Source organism: Eulemur rufifrons, chromosome 5 (assembly GCF_041146395.1).
Source record: "Eulemur rufifrons isolate Redbay chromosome 5, OSU_ERuf_1, whole genome shotgun sequence".
NCBI classification, from domain to species: Eukaryota; Metazoa; Chordata; class Mammalia; order Primates; family Lemuridae; genus Eulemur; species Eulemur rufifrons.
In genome coordinates this window covers 11,115,862-11,137,213 of record NC_090987.1, presented here as the reverse complement: position 1 = coordinate 11,137,213, position 21,352 = coordinate 11,115,862, and the positions used below count along the sequence as shown (strand labels likewise).

At 35.7% G+C, this 21,352-nt stretch overlaps 2 protein-coding genes across 6 annotated transcripts in view; one reads left to right on the top strand and one right to left on the bottom strand.

The window, feature by feature from the left end:
- PIGN (phosphatidylinositol glycan anchor biosynthesis class N) overlaps positions 1-19,661 on the bottom strand; it is a 91,676-nt gene extending 72,015 nt beyond the window's left edge. The window contains exons 1-6 of the mRNA XM_069467927.1: positions 19,536-19,661; positions 8,317-8,569; positions 5,934-6,055; positions 5,387-5,485; positions 3,328-3,434; positions 211-335 (exon numbers count right to left, since the gene is read on the bottom strand). Of these exons, the coding sequence (XP_069324028.1) occupies positions 211-335; positions 3,328-3,434; positions 5,387-5,485; positions 5,934-6,055; positions 8,317-8,537 (674 nt within the window). The 5' untranslated portion in view covers positions 8,538-8,569; positions 19,536-19,661. The remainder of the gene's footprint in view (positions 1-210; positions 336-3,327; positions 3,435-5,386; positions 5,486-5,933; positions 6,056-8,316; positions 8,570-19,535) is intronic.
- Positions 19,662-20,010: 349 nt separating this feature from the next.
- Positions 20,011-21,352, top strand: part of RELCH (RAB11 binding and LisH domain, coiled-coil and HEAT repeat containing) — a 103,235-nt gene continuing 101,893 nt past the window's right edge. For all 5 annotated transcript variants that reach the window (XM_069467925.1, XM_069467923.1, XM_069467921.1 and 2 more), the window contains exon 1: positions 20,011-20,716. In XM_069467925.1, the coding sequence (XP_069324026.1) occupies positions 20,188-20,716 (529 nt within the window). In that variant the 5' untranslated portion in view covers positions 20,011-20,187. The remainder of the gene's footprint in view (positions 20,717-21,352) is intronic.

The window sequence follows — 21,352 nt, the reverse complement described above, 5'->3', positions numbered from 1 at the left end:
AATGTGCAGTCTGGCCACAGCACATGTGATTTTAACCACTGTATGATACTACATCTCATGTAATTGAGAACTTACTGTATATTACAGTGGCTATTTAAAATATTAGTTCTATTGTTATAATTACAAATAAAACATCATAGTACTTTAAAAGTTCAAACAGAATAGCTGTTTCCCTCAAAATAAATCAAATTGAACAAAGAATTAAATTACCTTGATGATGGTCGATGAGCATGTCCATTTGTATCTAGTCCTAATAAATGTAAGAAAAAAACTATTTTCTCTTCATTTATTTTAGAAAACAAAGACTGGTTGTTTCTGGCAGCATGAAAGAAGTCCTATATGTAACAAATCAGTTAAAACGTTATTTCACTTATTATTTAAAAATTAATACTGATGATAACATTTAACTAAATTTATATATAACTATTAATACAAAATTAAATTATCTCATGTTGTTTAAATTTGTCCTCAAGACCTTCCAACACAGTCTTTGCTATCAGTTCAGACACCTGTGTTTAAATAATGAGTGAGCTATTTTCTTTGTTTTAATTAGGCCAAAAAAAGATTATAGAAAGGGGATCTTGACTTCATAAAGATCTTATAATATTACTCATCCCATAATTAATTTAATAAAATAAGGCAGATGGAAGAAATATTTTGGCAAGAGCCAAAAATAAAACAGTAATAATGGTAATAGTTTAAGAATGATTTAATATTTTAAATATATTCAGTGAGACCACTTCTCAGCGAGACCTGTCTACTACCACTCTAGTTTAACCATAATCTCTCATTTGAACACTGCAAATAGCCTCCTAATTACTTCCTTTACCCCAGCTAGAATCTGTTTTTTTACGCTGTGTGACAGAAAAACATCTACTTAATAAAATACAGTTTAAAAATTATTATATCAATTTCACAATGATAAACTGGATTCATAAATCTCTTCTAAGACAAATGATTCACCTTGTACTCACATAAACATGAACATATATGCAAGTACCTATGAAGAGTACTTTTAAATTATTTAAAATAAGTTCAACAAGCTATTCCAAGATGTATCTTTGTTGTTTACATAAATGTCTATAACTATAGTAGATGTTAGCTTTTAATAGCAAGAGATGTTTAACTTTTCCACAAAAGTCTGAAACATTTCGATATTTTTCAAATAATTCTTATTATAAATGTTAAAAAAAATACAAATGGTACCATTAGAGAAACTAGCTCTTTAAGAATAGAAATCAATTTTTTAAAATAACATGAAAAAAACTGAGCAACTGACTTGAGTTAAATTCAGAATTTGTTCTATGACTGGTAAAAAATATTCTGCTATGTAAAAAGTGCTACTTTTTCATATATGGACATACAATCTGTGAAGCTATAAAATACTAATCTTGCAGAGATCAATCTCTAATTGTTAGATTCTCATTTTTAAAAGATGATCTTCTGGATATAAGAGGTGAAATATACTCCTAGTTTCTTTTCCTCTAATACTCAGTATACTTATGCCTACCAGCTCCCACTTTTTCACAGTCTCTTTGCTTTCAAACTACTCATTGATTTCCGTACCCAATTAATATTTCTTATGTATCATGGGAGACTGCTAAATGCATTCTCCTTTTTTTCCTTAGCAAAAACCTTTGATCTAATGGGACATGGCAATACTCAAAACCTACACATTTCCCATCCTTTCTTGCAGCTAGACATGCCTTTATGGTTGTAGCCAATGAGCTTTAAGTCAAACATTTCGATCAAAAAGCTATGTGGACCTACCGCTCTTTGAAATAAATGTAATTCACTAAGAGAGAAGGTCCTTTTTGATTCCACATACTGTTGGCTTAAAACACTGAAATGATGGCTGGAAATCTAGCATTATCTTGGATCATGAGATAACCTTGAAAATAAATCTCATGCTCTGAGGATAGAGGAGAACTTTAGGAGACTGGGTCTTGATGACATTGTAGAACCACTATAGCATCCAGAAATGCATCAGTCCCTGGTTGTCTACTTCTGGCATTATCTTTACTAAGATAGAAATAAACTTTTAAGCCATATTTTTTTTTCTATTGCACAGAGCTGAACTTAATCAAAGTTAATACATATATCTATGTACCAAACAATTCCTTGACTGGAGTTTAGAATTAACAATGTGAAAAAGTCAGTATCTCTGCCAACAGGATATATATAGGTTTGAAGGGGAATATGCCAATGCATCAACAATTATAGCACAGCATAATGAAGTATTAAGGAAATATAGAGGAGGGTTATTTAAGTCAAACTAAAAGTAGGGTAAAGCAAAGGAAAGTCAAAGACCTAATGAAAGAGATGATCCATGAATTGCATTTTTAAAAAATGAATAGATTCAACATGTATGAATCTTTGAGGATATTATACTAAGTGAGATAAGCCAGTCACAAAAAAGACAAATAATGTATGATTGTACTTATCATGATATGAGATACCTAAAGTAGTCAAATGCATAGAAACAGAAAGTAGAATGGTGGTTGCTTAGGATTGTGGGGAGGGGAATGAGGAGTTATTGTTTAATGTACACAGAGTTTCAGTTTTGCAAGTTGAAAAAGTTCTGAGATTGGTTGCACAACATCGTGAATATACTTAAAAGTACTCAATTACAGACGCTCCTTGACTTATGATGAGGTTATGTCCCAATAACCCATTCTAAGTTATATCTTAGAATATAAGATATTTTATCTTATATTCTTGATATATCTTGATATTATCTTGAAAATATCTTAAGTAAAAAATGGATTTAATACACCAACCTAATGAACAGCATAGCTTAGCCTATTATAATGACTATAACGTGTTTTTGCTTTTCTAATCTGCTTATCTAATTTTTCTTTAAAGGACAAAATTTTTTAAAACATTATCTACTTTGTTATTATAAATGTATTACTATTACATTTGAACAGCATTTTTCAACAGGCTTTCGCACATTTCACATAGTCTACTACTGCAAGAGACTGGTTCTATAGTCAATGAAAGATCAGAATTTACCTAGGATGATTCACCAAACTAGAAATGGAATGTAGGTTTCCTGAATCCTAATCTAGTGCTACTTTTACTATCAGAAACACAGAATTCTAAAAGATTATTTTTTAAAATTATTTTTTAAAAACTTCTATTAATTGATTATTCTAGACTACATAATTTCTTAGAATTCAGTCTTTTTAAAATAGTGGGCTATAAAATAGAACTTTCAAGCTCATCAAAGAAGAAAAAACTTAAGATACATTTACTAAGAAACCAGTTTCCAGTACTTCAGGTAAAAATATGGGTTTTGTATGTAAACCACTTAATAGCACGCACCTTAACATTATCAAAAACCCAACTATCCAGTTTTGTTGCATCATGGGCACCAAAATCCTCTTTTTCTGCATCATAACTATGTGTATAAACATGGTCTCCACTGGCACCTGAAAAGGAAATTTGGGGAAAATAAATTTTTTATAAATCTTTTTTAAACTATCACAAAATATAAGATAGCCATGTAAAGATTTTTGTAAGCAACCAAAATTTTTCACAAAGCACTGTGTGTTATGACAAGGAAGTGAAAGGTGGGAGGAATAATTAATATTTATTTATTTTATGTGACATGGACCATGCTATGTACTTTAATATATTGTATTGCTTTTTGTCCTCACAATAACAATCTTAATTTTACAGACACTTTACATGTAAGTTTAATTAACTTGCCAAAGTCACAATCCTAATAAGCAATAAAACAAAAATAAGCACCAAAGTTTGTCTCCTTTTAAGGATTAAACTATTAGAAAAAAATGTGTGTCTCTTAAGATGTTACAATCTAAAACAGATGAATTCAGAAGGAGCCATTTCTAAATAAAAAATAATAAACAAATAAAGTAGATGAAGATATGTAATATATAAACCTTCCTAAAGTAACAAGAAAATTCCCAATTCCAATATGTTACTTCTCTTATTCATAGACTCTGCATATTTTTCTCAATATAAAAAAATAAATATTGCTTATTGCCAAATAGTTTGAAGGGGTCAATGAATATATTAATCTTACACATTTGCAAGATTTTATTAAGAATCTAATCCACTTAGTGAATTCCTGGGTTGGATACCCTCTTCCAGATAATAAAGAAGAGATATAGTAAAGTAATGACAATCTCCATAACATCAATTCAGCTCTGATGAGTCTATTCTACTGCTCAGCCATTCTACTACTTCTCACATCCCATATAAAAAGATCTGAGTAGGCTTGTTGGTTACCATGAGAAAGAGAACATTCCTATTATACTGTCTCCAATTTAGACATTGGTTCTGTCCCATCAATTGCAGCCAGAAATAAGAAGGTTAGTTTGGCAAGCCATAGCAACTTAATCCACCCTCACCACACCAGCCCCTCAGAAAGCCAAAGGCTTTCCAAAGAAGGGAATATATAACAGAAAGCAGTTTGAGGTTTTGGGGCCTGCCCAGTATAATAATGTTCTATGAGCATTATATATAAAATTCTAATTATATATTTTGCTTTCTGAACACATAATAATCTTCAGTGGTTCTAATTATTATAATTACACCCACAGCTAAGTATAATGTTACAAAATCTTTCTATTAGTGAAATGATCAATCATTCTTCTCCCACCAAAAAGCACTTAATAACATGAAATCCACACAACTGATTTAAAAAATAATAACATACATAAATTTTTAACCAAGAGATGTTCAAATACTTGCAGAATCATGCACATAAACAAACACAACAAATCCAAATGCCACATTCAATATATTAAATGTCATATATTAATGTCATATATATTAAATGCCAAAATACATAGCATATTCAATATATTAAAATAGGAATTATAAATATAAATTTTAACATTTAAATCTTTATGTAAATGTCTACTAACTTCTTTAATAATCTATCAAAGTATAATGAAACAGATATCGACATCATTATTATAATGAAGTTATGTGATAAGCACTATGGTAAATGTTTCACATGAATTATCTAATTTAATTCTAAAAACAAAACTATGAAATAGAAACTATTATTACATTTTACAAGAAGGAAAACTGAAGCTCAGGGAGGTTATCTAACTTGCCCAAGATTATAAAGCTGTTAAGTGATAGAGCCATATACCATTTCATTGAATCAAAAATATCTATATGATATGCCAATATTTCAAGTACAACTAAGGAAAAAACTGCCAATTAAACTGATACATTGTAATTAACAATTAAAACTATCCATTGTAATACACATTCCTATTTCAGAGATGTTAAAAAAAGGTAAAAATATGTGTCTCAAAATCAATAAATATAATAATATATAAAAATGACCATATTGATTTATCACCTATTTACTATCTAAGGAAATATAATCAATGACTCTTACCTTTGGCAAACATAGGCAAGATATCTGGGCTTCCCCAACTCCATGTGTACTTGCTTTCATTAAAAAGAGAATCAAATTCTACAGGATTTTCCTTCCATCCTTCAGGTTATTGAGGAAGAAAGCAAGCAATAACAACAGTAGCATGTATATGGTGAAATAAGCCAAGAACAACGATGTTAGTCAGAAGACAAATGCAAAACTATTAATAGATTTTATGTTACCTGTATTACACCAATATTTTTAAAAAACTAACAATAGATAATTTACTTCTTTCTAGAATGTAAATCACTTTTGAACTTTGAGAGTAACATCTAGGAAAACCATGGATCCATCCAACCACACCCCTTCAATAGCATGGGATGATGAAAGGCTAAAGCTTAATTCTGGAATCAATACCAGTGTGTGTTCATGTGAGTAAAGCACTCTAAAACACTTTTCAAAAGTATCTAAAAACATACTTTTCACTTTGTGATATGATTCAGTAGTAAAGAAGCACTATTTATATGACAAATTTTTCATCTAATAAAATTGTCTAAATAGACAATACCTTTGGCAACTGCACTGACATCTTCATAAAACCCAGCTATCAGGGCTACGTGACCTGGCCGAGATTCTGTTGGCACACGTGTATGAGATATCCCCCAGCTGCCTTCATGCATTATGATATTCCTAAAAGATATTTAAGACAAATAATTAGCATAGACTATGGTTAAATACTCTCATAAGGCTTTAAGAAAAAAATAAGATTATTACAAAACGAATCAAAACCAAAAAAGTGAGCCGAAAATGAAGAAGGAAAGGAATCTTTCAAATCCTAGCTGAGCCCAGGTGAGACCAACAAAGAACCACTCACCCACTGCACAGAATCATGAGACAAAATAGACCACTGTTGTTTTAAGCCACAAAGTATTGAGATGGTTTGTTACATAGAGACAACCGATACACATACAATATTATTATATTAATGTTAAATTTTAGCAGGTGTGATGATAGTATTATGGTTGTATGAGAGACAGTCCTTGTTCTTAAGAGATACATGCTCAAGTGGTTAGGGGTAAAGTGTCACAATCCCTCACTTTCAAATTGTTAAAAAAAAAATAATTAAAACTAGGGGTACACACATGTGCACACCCATGTGTGTGTGCAGGCACACGTGTGTGTGTGTGTGTGTGTATATAGTTGAAAATTTCTTAAAATATTAAGGGGAGGAGAAATGGTTACCCTCCTAATTTGGAGATAAATTCCTAAATTTGATATTAAGACAGGCAAAAAGTTTCTTTTCCTAAAATGTATCAACATTATTTAACTGGTAACAGTGATTTGCAAAATTCGGGGAAAAAGGCAAACCACCAGTGATACCATTACAGGTAAAAGGGCAGCAAAGCAACAAGTTATAAAACAGTGAATGCATCAATAACATTTTTTAAGATAAATACTTAACTCTCAATATATTATGAAGAAAAATATTCATAAGTATTGGTATATTTTCTATTGATATTGATTTACCTTACAATAGAAGCAATTTTGATAAAATATATACATAATAAGAAAATGGTTTGAAAACCATTGGACCAGATGTTAAAGAAGAAATATTCTTGAACTTCTTGAGTTATATAATGAAAACTGGACTTGAAAGGGAAGAAATATCCAAAGAAATTTGGATATTTCTATTTAAAATCGTTAGTTTATATCATATTTCCTAAAAATTAAACTTTTCAAAAACAAGTTTAGAACAAGGTATAAGACTCCTGAAATTATAAATATATAATGATATACAACACAAAATATATTAACCGTTTGAGCCCTTGGCCCACAGCATTTCCTTTACTAAGACCAAAAGTGCTATCAGAAAAGCTCAAGTTTTCCTTCACAACCAGTAATTTTAAACTGAATTATATTTCTCTCTTTTCTTTGGCAACTAGGAAATTCACTCAAATATTTTAATTATTTATAGGAATTTATGTTATACATTTTTATGTACCGTACTTAACCCTGGTTTGATTTTATTTTCCCACCAATATTTCCCTATTGACCTGAGTTGCTCATTTATTTATTTTTATCCTTTAGTATATTATGCATTTCTCTGAGCCACCATGAAAAGGAATGAAATAATGTCTCTTGCAGCAACTTGGATGGAACTAGAGACCGTTATCCTATGTGAAGTATCTCAGGAATGGAAAAACAAATACCACATGTACTCTCTAATAATTGGGAGTTAGATGATGGGCACACACAGGCACAAAGAGATGTAAAGGCCAGTGGAATTCAAGAAGTGAGGAGGGTGGAAGGGGTTGAGGGGTAAAAACCTACCCATAGGGTACAATGAACACTATTCGGGTGACGGCCACACAGAAGCCCTGACTTTTAAGCATTATACGAGGTATCCATGTAACAAAAACATTTTTACCCCCTTAAATTTTGAAATAAAAAAAAAGAGAGAAGGCCGGGCGTGGTGGCTCACGCCTGTAATCCTAGCACTCTGGGAGGCCGAGGTGGGCGGATCGTTTGAGCTCAGGAGTTCGAGACCAGCCTGAGCAAGAGCGAGACCCCATCTCTACTAAAAATAGAAAGAAATTATATGGACAGCTAAAAATATATATAGAAAAAATTAGCCGGGCATGGTGGTGCATGCCTGTAGTCCCAGCTACTCGGGAGGCTGAGACAGGAGGATCCCTTGAGCTCAGGAGTTTGAGGTTGCTGTGAGCTAGGCTGACGCCACGGCACTCACTCTAGCCTGGGCAACAGAGTGAGACTCTGTTTCAAAAAAAAAAAAAAAAAGAGAGAGAAAGGCAAATGCACAAGCACCCTACTCTCTTTCTCATCATCACCTCTGTGCCCCCTGTGAGATAAACAGTAAGATATTTTGCTGTTTACTTAAGCTCAGGATAACATTTGTAAGAGATGTCTCTGTATCTGTTGACATGTCTTACCTAATAAATGGTGCTCTAGAGTTTCCATTTTCATCTAATTCATACAATGCATCTGCTCGGAGGCCATCTGCAACAAAGAGCACTAATCTTCTTGCTGGAGGAGGCAATGGTGTAAAGTGAGGAGTCATTCCATGAACCAAGGGAGATGTAAAATAAATGTCAAAGATGGAGGCGAAGAACACAAAATGGACTAGCAGTCCCAAAGTAAAGAACAGCAGCATGTCCAGTGCAACTAATTAATCTTCCAGAAAAACTGAAAAAGAGAACAAAATTAAACCGGGGTAAATCTTAATGCAATCATATGTGTTTTCACATATTTTGATTACTACATAGATTGAACATAAATTTTTAAATGTTATACAACTCATTTTCATTTACTGTGGTAACAATAAGCATTATTTAATAATGAGAGATAATACTGAAATGAAATACGTGATAAAGTACACCCGAGCAAAAAGAAAAAGTTCAAGTATAATAAGTACTTAGGTCCAATAAACTATAATAAATTTATGCGTATACTAAGCTTATAAAAATTAACACAGAACCAAAGAACAAAAAATTAAATCAGTCCTAAAAAGAATTAGGGTTCAGTCAAATCAAATCCTATATAAAATAGAAAATATAACCCATGCTAATCTGCTATTCTTGGAATTTTAAATTATTTAAATTACTTCTAATTATTTAAATGTCTGTGAGTTGATTTTTTATTTTTTTTACTTTAGTAATTAGCTCAGGGGTCTACTGTCTGTCTTGACTATCACCAAATTGAGCAAGAAACATACATACTATCCATTTGGTTGAATCACATGAAGCAAGTTAAAGTTCATCTGTGCTTCAGAAAATTTGTACTCATTATGGGAAAATTATCCATTCAATAAAAATGTTCTACGCACATGCTGGGTATAAAATTGTGTGCTGGGGTACTACAGAGAACAGCAAGAAGACATAGTCACAAATCTGATGTGCTTACAAATACTTAAAGAAGAAAACCTACGCAATGCGAAACATTCAAATAATACTTTAACACTTATGCCATTAAACTGCCAAGAGCAAAGTGAACATAGGAGTATTTTTCAAGCCAGTCTGTAATTTGCTTTTGTTGGTGAATCTCTGTAGATTACGAAAAAAAAAAAAGTACTGTAACTTATCTTACTTGTAATGTAACTGCATTAGTTACATACAGTGACCCTGGGCTGAAAAACACCATGGAACAGACACATCTTATTCTTCCTGGAGTGAAGAATCACATCAAGGAAAGAAAGAATGCAAACATACCCTGCAAAAACAAATGAAACATTAAAAAAAACACTTATCAAAGTCAAACAGATCATAAAAAATATATTTATAATAGAGCAAAAAGTCAAATTACAGGTCACTTATCTTCTGAGAGAACCAAGAGTCAACTAAATATCAAAGATATTCCACAAAGTATAAAAATTCCTTACTGAGTAGATGCTATTTTGCAATCTAAGGCAACATTCTCAGAGTTAATGTCTGCTTGCTTTCTAGTATACATGAGCTTCAACAAATACAGTTGCTTTCAAACAATTTTGTTTTAAGAGCATTTGGAGGAGGGGTGATTACTTAAAATTACCTCATAGAATATGATGGAGAATAAATACAAAAGTATTTATATTCTAAATTTACCCTCCGGGTTTACCATCATCTGTTCAAAAACAGCTAGCTTTTAAGGAACAAATATATTTACGTTCAAAGTTGCAAGGTCTCTGTAAGGATACTAATTATCTCACTTCGCCCAGGACTAAGGGGGTTCCTGGAACGTAAGACTTTCCGTTTAAGGGGCTTTTTAAAAATTGTTATAGAATTCATATAACATTTACCATTTTAGCTATTTTTAAATGTACTAAGTTCAGTAGTGTTAACTATGCTCACACTGTTGCGCAACCGATCTCCAGAACTTTTTCATCTTATAAAGCCGAAACTCTATACTCATCAAACAACTCCCCATTTCCCTCTCCCCCAAGCCCCTTGGCAAACACATTCTACTTTCTGTTTCTATGAGTTTGACTATTCTTGATATTTCATCTACGTGAAATCATACAGTATTTGTCCTTTCGTGACTGGCTTATTTCACTTCGCATAATGTCCCCAAGGTTCTTCCATGTTGTAGTATGTGTCAAGATTTCCTTCCTTTTTGAGGACTGAATAATATGCCATTGTATGTATATTCCACAATTTGGTTATCCATCCACCTATCGATGGGCATTTTGGGTTGCTTCCACCTTCTGGGAACTGTGAATAATGCTGCTATGAACATACAATATACAACCAGTTTTGTTTTAAAATAAACATTGGGCATTGGCCAGAGGTAGTCATGTAGTTCTGTTTCACTTAAGGAGACCGGAAATTTGCGGGAACAGATGGAATTATTTGCTCAGAATGGAATATATCTGTGGTACTATCTCTGCCACAGATATATTCTAATACATATTTCACACAGTAATGCAATAATACATATGTTGATTATTACATATAATCATTATTATGTACATAATACATTAATTACATTAGCTGAATGTAAAGAGTGGATTATAGTGGATAAAGAGATCAATCAGGGAGACTGTTAGAAAGCTAGTTAGTAAGGTAGGCCAAGGAAAGGTGTTAAAGAATAACTGACATTTAACCAAGCCTTCAAGGATATGTGGAACATTAATCAAAAGACATAAGCAAAGATGTAATATCTAGTGGCCCATTTCTCAGTGTTAACCAAAGAACCCTGTGATAATTCTTTCAGATCCAAAAAATTATCTACCAATGTATATTTTGTATGGATATTAAATAGAAAACACATGAATATTAAATAAAAATTGCCTTTAGCTGCATACAATTCTTTTTCTTTTATAGTGTAAAGAATCTCTATCAGAGTACATTACACTTATTTAAACAAGTGTTAATTATTATAAGGTTAATAGTCTTACTAAATTTTTTCTGATGCATTCTAATGAGTGAAATCTATTTTTAAGTTTTCCAATCAACTTTTTTAAAGTATAATTCATACACAAAAATGGACCCATTTCAAGTCTTATAACTTTTAACAAAATATATACACTCATGTAACCACCACTGGAATCAGGATACAGAACATGTTTGTCACCCTATTAAGTTCCCCCATTTCCCTCTCCCGCCAATCCCTGCCCCACAATGCCATCCATAAGCAACTACTGATCTGCCTTCTGTGATACTAGATTAATTTTGACTCTTCTAGAATGTTATAGACATGGAATCATGTAGTATTTACTTTACTGTGACTGCTTTCATTCAGCAGTGATGGTCACACTTATAACTTTGACTCAAGCAGTACAAAAGCAATCCATGTAACCAAAACATTTGTACCCCATAATACTCTGAAATAAAAAAAAAAGAAACCAACAGTTTTCCAAAATGGCTGTACAATTTTTATTCCCATCAACAATATATGAGAGTTTCAGGTGCTCTAATCCTCATCACATGTGCCACCGTCAGTCTTTTAAATTTTATCTGAAGTGGGTGTGTAGCGGTATCTTGTTGTGGTTTTAACAGACATTTCCTCAATGACTAATGTTATTGAGCATTTTTTCATAGGCTTGCTGACTCTTTGTATGTCTTCTCTGATAAAATGTTCCAATTTTTGTTCATTTTTAAACTGGATTATCTTCTTGTTATTGAATTGTAATAGTTCTTTATATATTCTACATATAAGCATACCTCATTCTATCACACTTTGCTTTATTGCACTTCACAGATATTGCGATTTTTGCAAACTGAAAGTTTGTGGCAACTCTGCATGGAGCAAGTCTAATGGTGCCATTTTTCCAACATCATGTGCTCACTTTGTGTCTCTATGTCACATTTTGGCAATTCTCCCAATATTTCAAACTTTTTCATTACTGCTATACCTGTTATGGTGATCTGTGATCAGTGATCTCTGATGTTACTATTGTAATTGTTTTGAGGCACCATGAACCATGCCCATATAAGACTGAGAACTTAATCGATAAACGTTGTCTGTTCTGACTGCCCCACTGACTGGCTGTTTCCTTGTCTCTCTCCCTTTCCTCCCTCCTTATTCTCTCAGACATAGAAATGTTGAAATTAGGTCAATTAATAACCCTACAATGGTCTCTGAGTGTTCAAGTGAAAAGAGTCACATTTCTCTCACTTTAACTCAAAAGCTAGAAATGATTAAGCTTAGTGAGGAAGCAATGTCAAAAGCCAAGAAGGTAGAAGGCTAGGCCTCTTGTGCCACAGTTAGCCAGGTTGTAAATGCAAAGGAAAAGTTCTTGAAGGGAATTAAAAGTGCTACACCAATGAACACACAAATGCTAAGAAAATGAAACAGATTTATTGCTGATATGGAGAAAGTTTTAGTGGCCAAGATAGAAGATCAAACCAGCCACACCATTCTCTTAAAGCAAAGCTTAACCCAGAGCAAGGCCCTAACTCTTAAATTCTACGAAGGCTGAGAGAGGTGAGGAAACTGCAGAAGAAAAGTTTGAAGCTAGCAGAGGTTGATTCATGAGGTTGAAGAAATAAGTCTCCATAACATAAAAGTGCAAGCTGAAGCAAGTGGTAATGTAGAAGGTGCAGCAAGTAATCCAGAAAAGTCTAGCTAAGTGGTGAAGGTAGCTACACTAAACAACAGATTTTCAATGCAGATGAAGCAGCCTTCTATTGCAAGAAGATATCATATAGGACTTTCATGGCTACAGAGAAGTCAAAGACTGGCTTCAAAGTTTCAAAAGACAGGGCAACTCTGTTGGTAGGAGCTAATGCAGCTGGTAACTTTTAAGTCGAAGCACATGCTTACTTACCTCTCCAAAAATTCTACAGCCCCTAAGCATTATGTTAAATCTGCTCTGCCTGTGCCCTATCAATGGAACAATAAAGTCTGGATAACAGCACATCTGTTTACAGCATGGTTAAGTGAATATTTTAAGACCAGTATTGAGACCTACTTCTCAGAAAAAAAGATTTCTTTTAAAAATATTACTGCTCATTGACAATGCACCTAGTCACCCAAGATCTCTGATGGAAATATACAAGGAGATTAATGCTGCTTTCATGCCCACTAACACAACATCCATTCTGTAGCCCATGGATCAAGGAGAAATTTCAACTTTAAAGTCTTATTATTTAAGAAATATATTTCATAAGGCTATAGCTGCCATTGATAGTGATTCCTATAATGGATCTGGGCAAAGTAACTTAAAAACCTTCTGGAAAGGATTCACCATTCTAGATGCCATTAAGAACATTCACAGTCCTGGCATGGTGGCTCACACCTGTAACTTTAGAACTTTGAGAGGCTGAAGCGGGAGGGTTGCTTGAGGCCAGAAGTTTGACACCAGCCTGAGCAACATAGAAAGACCCTGTCTGTACAAAAAATAAAAAAATCAGACAGGTGTGGTATCGTACACCTGTAGTCCCAGCTACTCAGGAGGTTGAGGCAGGAGGATTGCTTGAGCCCAGGAGTTTGAGGTTGTAGTGAGCTATGATGACGCCATTGCACTCTGGCCTTGGCAACAGAATGAGACCTGTCTAAAATAAAATAAAATAAAATAACATTCATGATTCATGGAAGGAGGTCAAAATATCACATCAACATTAACAGGAGTTTGAAAGAAGTTGATTCCAACCCTAATGGGTGTCTTTAGGGGCTCAAGACTTCAGAGGAGAAAGTCACTGCAGATGTGGTGGAACAGAATTACAAGTGGAGCCTGAAGATAGGACTGAATTGCTACAATTTCATAATAAAACTTGAATAGATGAGGAATTGCTTCTTATGGATGAGCAGAAAGTGGTTTCTAAAGACGGGATCTACTCCTGGTGAAGATGCTGTGAACACTGTTGAAATGACAACAAAGGATTTAGAATATGACCTAAACTTAGTTGATAAAGCAGTGGCAGTGTTTGAGAGGATTAGTCCAATTTTGAAAGAAGTTCTACTGTGGGTTAAATGGTATCAAACAGCATCACAAGCTATAAAGATATTTTTCATGAAAGGAAGAGTCAATTTGATGCGGCAAACTTCATTGTTTTATTTCAAGAAAGTGCCACAACCACCCCAACCTTCAGCAAACCACCACCCTGATCAGTGAGCAGCCATCAACACAGAGGCAAGTCCCTCCACTGGCAAAAAAATGACTACTCACCAAACGCTCAGATGATCATTAGCATTTTTAGCAACAAAGTATTTTTAAATTAAGGTTTGTGCATTGTTTTTTTAAACAATGCTATTGTACACTCTTAATAGGCCATAGTATAGTATAAACATAACTTTTATATTCACTGGGAAACCCAAAAATTCGTTGGCTTGCTTTATTGTGGTGGTATGGATCTGAAGCTGCAATATCTCTGAGGTATGTTTGTATCTCCAAGACCCAGTTTAAACGTTCCCTCTTCAGATGGTTCTCCGACCATGCTATCAAAAAGGATCCTCACATATCTTTATCATTCAATTGCCTATTCATATCCTTTAATCAGAAAGGATTAGAGTTCTCAGCCTATTCCTTGACTTGTACATTATGTGTGTTTATATACATTAGATATACATATTCATATATAAACTTTGTTCCTAGTGACTTTTGATAAAATAAAGTTTTAAATTTTTATACAGTACAATTCATCAAACTTACCCTTTCTGGAGTGAGTTTTTTGTGTGTCGTATTATATCAGAAAAGTTCCCTTGTTCTTATGTCATACATATTCTTCTAATACTTTTAGATTTTTGCTTTTTGCTTTTCATTATTTAGAATTTATTTGTGCATATAGTATGAGATAGAGATCAAATTTATGTTTTTAACCAAATGACAAGTATTAGTACAGCTACCACTTTAGAATTCAGTAAGATAAATTACACATCAGAAACAAACATGAGTAAAAAATTTTAAATTCAAATCTTGGCTTTCACTATTTGTAATAGTAAAATTTGGAAATAGTATCTAACAACAGGGAACAGATAAATTGTTTATATTGTTTATCTATAATGAAATACTGCACAGCACTGAAAATGAATTAAGTCACATCTCTGGCAAGGATACATCTCCTATATAAAAGGACTAATAAAAAAATTTTAAAGGCATCTTTTACCCTTTTCCCCCAACACAGCCAAACTTCTTAAAAATACTGAGTGTGACCTCTTTTTGCCCTAACCAATTCTCAAACAACCTAAATTAAGCCTTGTTTTCATTACTTTAGAGATAAAGCTTTCACTAAGACAGCTAATAGTGCAAAGTCCAATAGCTATTTTTTAGTCTGCATTTTTTGTGGTTTCTCCATTCAATTGACTTAATTAACCATGCCTTCTTTTTTTAATAAGTTCTCATCCCTTGGCTTCTGTGAAAATTACTCTTTTCATTTTCCACCTATGTCTCTGACCAACATAGACTAGTCTCTATCTAGACATTAAGTTTTGGAGTTACCCAAAACTTGGTCCTAGGCCATCTTCTCTTCTCACTCTATATTCTCTATCCTGACATGTTTAATTGTATCCTTATCTTCAGTTATCACCTATATGCAAAGTCTCAACAAATTATAGCTCCAAATCCACGTACATAATTCCAACCTTGATAAATCTTGGATATTTCAAAGACATTCAAATTGAGTAGGTTAAAGTCAAATTCATAATATTCCCCATGAGACTTGTTTATTACCCTCCAAAATCTCTAGTGTTCACAATCATAGAAGATGGCACCACCTTCCACTCAAGCACGCCAGTCAGAGAACTAGGAGTCATTCTTTATATCCTATTTTTCTCCCATATTCAATCCAACAATCATGTCTACTTTGTTTCTTGAATCTGTTTTAATCTCTACTGACCCCCTGCCATCCAAGATGTATACCATTTCTCACCTGCACTATTGCAATGCACAAATAGGTCTCCCCATATCACTCTAACCTCTCCCTGACACATTTCTTGCTGTGTAGTCAGAGTATCACTCTTTTGTTTTGCTTTTTTCAAAATGCAAATCCAAACATCTCTCTCCATCCTAATCAACACTAAAATCTTTCACATGACTAACAAGGTCTTACATGGACTAGCCTCTCCCTCCTTTCCTAACCTCGTAGAACTCCCCCTTGCTTTAGGTATCTCACCTCTCTTCTTTTATTTCAAGTATCCCATGCTTGTCATTGCTGTAGGACCTTCATAGGTACAATTCCTTTCCAAAGAATGCACTTCCAACCTATCCCGCCCCTCTTTTACCCTATCGTCTCCTAACATCTCCTTTCAAGCATTACTTCCTCAGGGAATATGCAGGCTAAGTCAGAAGCCAAAACGTTTACTTTGGTTTGTAATTACATAGCTACATCTTTGATTATTTGGATTAATGTCTGTCTCTGACACTTCACCATAATTCTGTGACAGCAGGACAGGGCATCTTCAGCACCAATCACAGTCCTACACACTTGGAAGCTCAACATGTAAGTAAATTATTTAGGATTATTTCACAGGTAAATGCAATATGTACTACAGCCACTAGAGGCTGCCTTGCTACTCGTTTTGTTTCTCCGGAACAAGACCTGTAAAGATTGAAAATATTTAAAAACAAACAAACCAAAAAATCACTTTTCATGATAAAGTAACTTACTATACATAAAATTGCAGTGATTTCAAATCAACATTCACAAACTACTTATTTTACTATTGCCAAGCACATGTGTATTAATCAATATTATTACTTAATATTTCTCTTTAAAGAGAATCACATTTTATTCAGATTTATTGAAAAAGAAAAGTTTGTTTGCCATGGTTGAATTGCTTGGAAACCTCCAAACTACGTGCATAAGTACCAAAATTTTTAAAAAATATATCCATGCAACAAAAAAGTTATCTAACTTATACCTGTGGAACCTTTACCACACACTGAAAAACAATAAAACATTAGATATTACTAAAACTTCAATGTTACTTATGATTATTTTAAGACTAATAAAGCCAAAAGTAATTTTTTAAATACTAAAATGAGTGACATGCTTGGGAGAAAAGCCATCTTTTACATTTTCATTATTAAGGTAAAACCTTTAAAGACTATCTTTATTATTCAGATGAAACATCAGCTAAAAAGGCCTAGATTAATGAAAATCTTTCTAAGTAGAAAGGAAATTTCCCAAAACTATTAATAATAAATTATGATAAGTAGAGATCAGCAATTATTAATATTCTAGAGTGTGCTACTTCTTATACATTTTTAATTGATACCAAACCTCTATGTATTGTGGAAAAGAAAAGTACCTACTGGGAAGACTAGAAAGTTGATTTGTTATGGGCTTACAACATCACACACACACTCCATGGTTATAGGACAGAAAGTAGAAGGAAACTACAGATTTATATAGTAAGTCAGTCATGGAAGAACTTCTACATCCAATTTCTTACAACTCTGTGAGAAAACATTTTAAATCTATTTTCAACTTGCATTTTAGAACTCAGATCCTAAACTAAAGATACTGCCTTTCAGCTCTACTGACTCAATTGCTTTTTCAGGTTTTGCTAAAACAGTTGCTAAAACAGTTGATATTTGTTTTATTTTTTAAAACCTGTCAAATATCCTCAATATATAGTAATATTTCATTAATCAATAACTGATCAGAGTAACAACGTTCACTATGTACCAAGTACCAGGCACTGGGACACAATTCTGTGACACCTTTGTCAAAATCATCTCTGACAGATGAATGCAAGTCAGGCTGAGAGGGGTTAGGTAATTTTTTCAAGGTCTCAAAATAAGTAATTGGTAGAATTGGAATTTGAATGTAGGCTTTTCTGATAAGCACAATCCTCTTCAGGAACCCAAAGTGCACACACAGTCCACTTCTAATCATGTCTTTCCCATGCCATTGTTGTTTCTCTATTCCAGAAATTAGTTCCATTTTTAATTTCTCCGGAAAACTGAATTAAATAAGGATCAGCAATCCCTTTTGCTATGAAATATGCAACAGCATATAGTATTGGTCATTCTGATACTATTTCCTAATATTGGGGATTTTTTTTTCATGTTTTTCTTTAATATGTGGCACAGAAAAACACTGACGGTTAAAACATCAGGAGCTAATGTACCATAGAAAGTACTTTAAAATTATAGTACTAACACTATTTTGAAAAAAAAATCTGTAGCAAAAACAAAATTTAAAAACTCAAAGTTTCATTCAAATGAAAATTTTAGTTTACTGAGCCTGGGTAAACTGAAATTAAAGCCTGCACTTAACCGTTGGCATACCTTTACATGGAAACCAATAACCTGAGCTAAGGATATATAAGAATGCTCTATTTTAATTTTTCCACAGAGTTAAAAGAGACACTTTACTGCTTCAATGTAATATGTCACTTACCTAATAGTCATAATTACTGCTGCCTATTGGGAGCTGTACAGTAAGAAAGGAAATCTGAAAGCTGCAAAAGAGGCAATTTGCGTGTGAAGAAAATATTATAGAAGCTATGGAGAATAGCAGTCTAATAGTATTGACTGCATTTATTCCCTTTACCACCTCAGAGTGTAATCAAGGAATGACAAAAAAGATAAATGTTGATCTTCTAAACTTAGGAGTCTACTTATTTTATGTGCTAACACCTAATAAAGGAAACCCAACTTTAAAATAGTTAAGTTCCACAATCAAACCTTGAATCTAAATGAACGAGTCAGGTTGCAAGGCATGGTGGTAAAAGAATTAGTTTTGTATACAGGAGAAATGACGTCAACTCCTTTGAATACTTAATAGTGCAGTTGATTTGGCCAGGATATTAAAACTTTCTAGGCTTAAGTTTCCTATTTTTCTATTGGTGGGTCAGCATTTGACATTTTGAAGGGTCCCTGTTGTGTATATCCTAAGTGTTTATTGAGCACCTAATAGTTTGTTGCCCACATGGAAGGTGTTCACAGATCCAGGCAAATCCAAACCTCTGTTTCATTTTCTGTTTAGCGTCCCCATCTCCCACCCTTACGCCTTTTACACAATTAACTCCGGGGCGGGAAGACGCGCTCAGAGCTGTAAGAAGTCGGTGCTGCAGCTAGGCCCCGAAGTGAGCAAGCACATGGCAGGGAAGGGAAGGAGAAGTCACATTCTGACTACTGCACTGGGCACTTGCTACACGCGCGGAGCAAACATCACCCACTGGCAGCAATGAGAAAAAGTGAAGCGCTCTGAGGGAGCAGGGCGTCCGCGGGTGAGAGGCCACAGTTCCCGTGCCGCCGCACCTCAGCGCACCGGTCCCTGAACTTTACCTGGAGCTTATCCGGGTCAGGCCTGATCTCGGGAACGAGTCCTCCTCAGCGCGAAGGCAGGACCCAATGCCATGAAAGCTCTTGAGCAGGGTCCCTCTGTTCCCCTGAAACGACAGCCAGGAGGGATGTCCCTAACCCACCACCACAACCACCTCTCAACCACGGAACGCCCCTGACATCTATCAGGCCGCGGCTACTCTCGCGATAATTCTGGGGCCAGTCCCCCATAACTCCAATCCCCGCCCTCCTTCTCTGTCCAATAATGGAGGAGTTATGGGCGGGGTTTTGCGTTTGAGCGGAGAGCGCGGCCTTCAATCTTTGCTATCTGGAACAGAGAATGGGCGGGGCTGAGGTGGGCAGGGGCGGGGCTGAGGCGGGGAGATGGGCCGGGCACGCACCAATTCTCGCGAGAGTGGTGACCAGGAAGACGCCTGCAGAGCCCGGCTGCTGGTGCAGCAGCGGCTGAGGCGGCAGGTGCTGCTGCATCCCGACCTCCTGCCTCTGAGCCTACGCCTGATCTCTGGGTCGGGAGGCGGGACGTGGTCAGGCCCAGGCTGTGGAGGTGCGCTGTGTCCACTGAGGCTTAGGAGGGATTCAGGCTGCGGCCTGTCAGAGCCAGTCAGGGAGGCGCCCACACTCCTGACAGGATAAGATGGCGGCGATGGCTCCTGGAGGTAGTGGCAGTGGTGGCGGCGGCGTGAATCCATTCCTCAGCGATTCGGACGAGGACGATGACGAGGTAGCGGCGACAGAGGAGCGGCGGGCAGTACTTCGTCTGGCTGCCGGGGGTGGCCTAGATCCTGGCTCTGCAGGCTCGCTATCGCCACAGGATCCCGTGGCCTTAGGAAGCAGCGCGCGGCCAGGGATCCCTGGGGAGACGTCGGCTGGTGCGGTGGCCCTGGGGAGCACTGGGGAGACCCCTGCCCGATTGTCAATTGATGCGATCGCGGCTCAGCTGTTGCGCGATCAATACTTGCTGACCGCCTTGGAGCTGCACACGGAGCTATTAGAGAGCGGCCGCGAGTTGCCTCGGCTGCGCGACTACTTCTCCAATCCAGGCAACTTCGAGAGGCAGAGTGGGACCCCGCCAGGGATCGGGGCACCAGGCGTCCCTGGAGCAGCCGGCATTGGAGGCGTTGGAGGTCGGGAACCGAGTACAGCGTCAGGCGGGGGACAGCTCAGTAAGTGGACGCAGCCTGTCACATTCCGGCAGGGTTGTTGGGATTGTAAGGAGTTACTGTGGGGCAGAGGGGCATTTCTGGGTGGGTACTGAGTATAGGGACGTTTTAGGGAGCGAGAGTTTGAGGGTGGGGAGGTGTCGTTTGTGGTGGAGGCAAAAGGATCCCGCAGTGACTTCTCTCTGCCCGCCTCCAACCCTTGGCTGGTGTTGCACTTGCTCCTGGCTCCGCTGTTGGTGTCGTTTATCTATAAAATACCTAGAGTTTCTAGTTTACTGGCTATTACAGAACTCCAGAAGGCTCCCTTGTAAACTGGTTTATTGCTTTAAGCATTTTTCCTTTTTCTCCAATTACCTGAATCACACTACCAGGAAATAGTGTTTCTTAAACTGCCCGTAGTAATTCTGAGACTCGAAGTCGAGAGAGACTAGGAAATACTTCTCTCTCCGCAAAGTCAGATGCACTGAAGACCCTTTGTTTTGGGGACGACTTTCTCACCCCAAAATTGGGTTTTCTGCTACATAAAATTTGTTCTGTTTAAATAATGTCGATGTAATTCACTTTCAATGCCTTAATTTAAGTAGTGTTCAAAATTACAGGAAATCCAAGGAGCAGTGTAGGCAGGTTCTGACTGCAGTC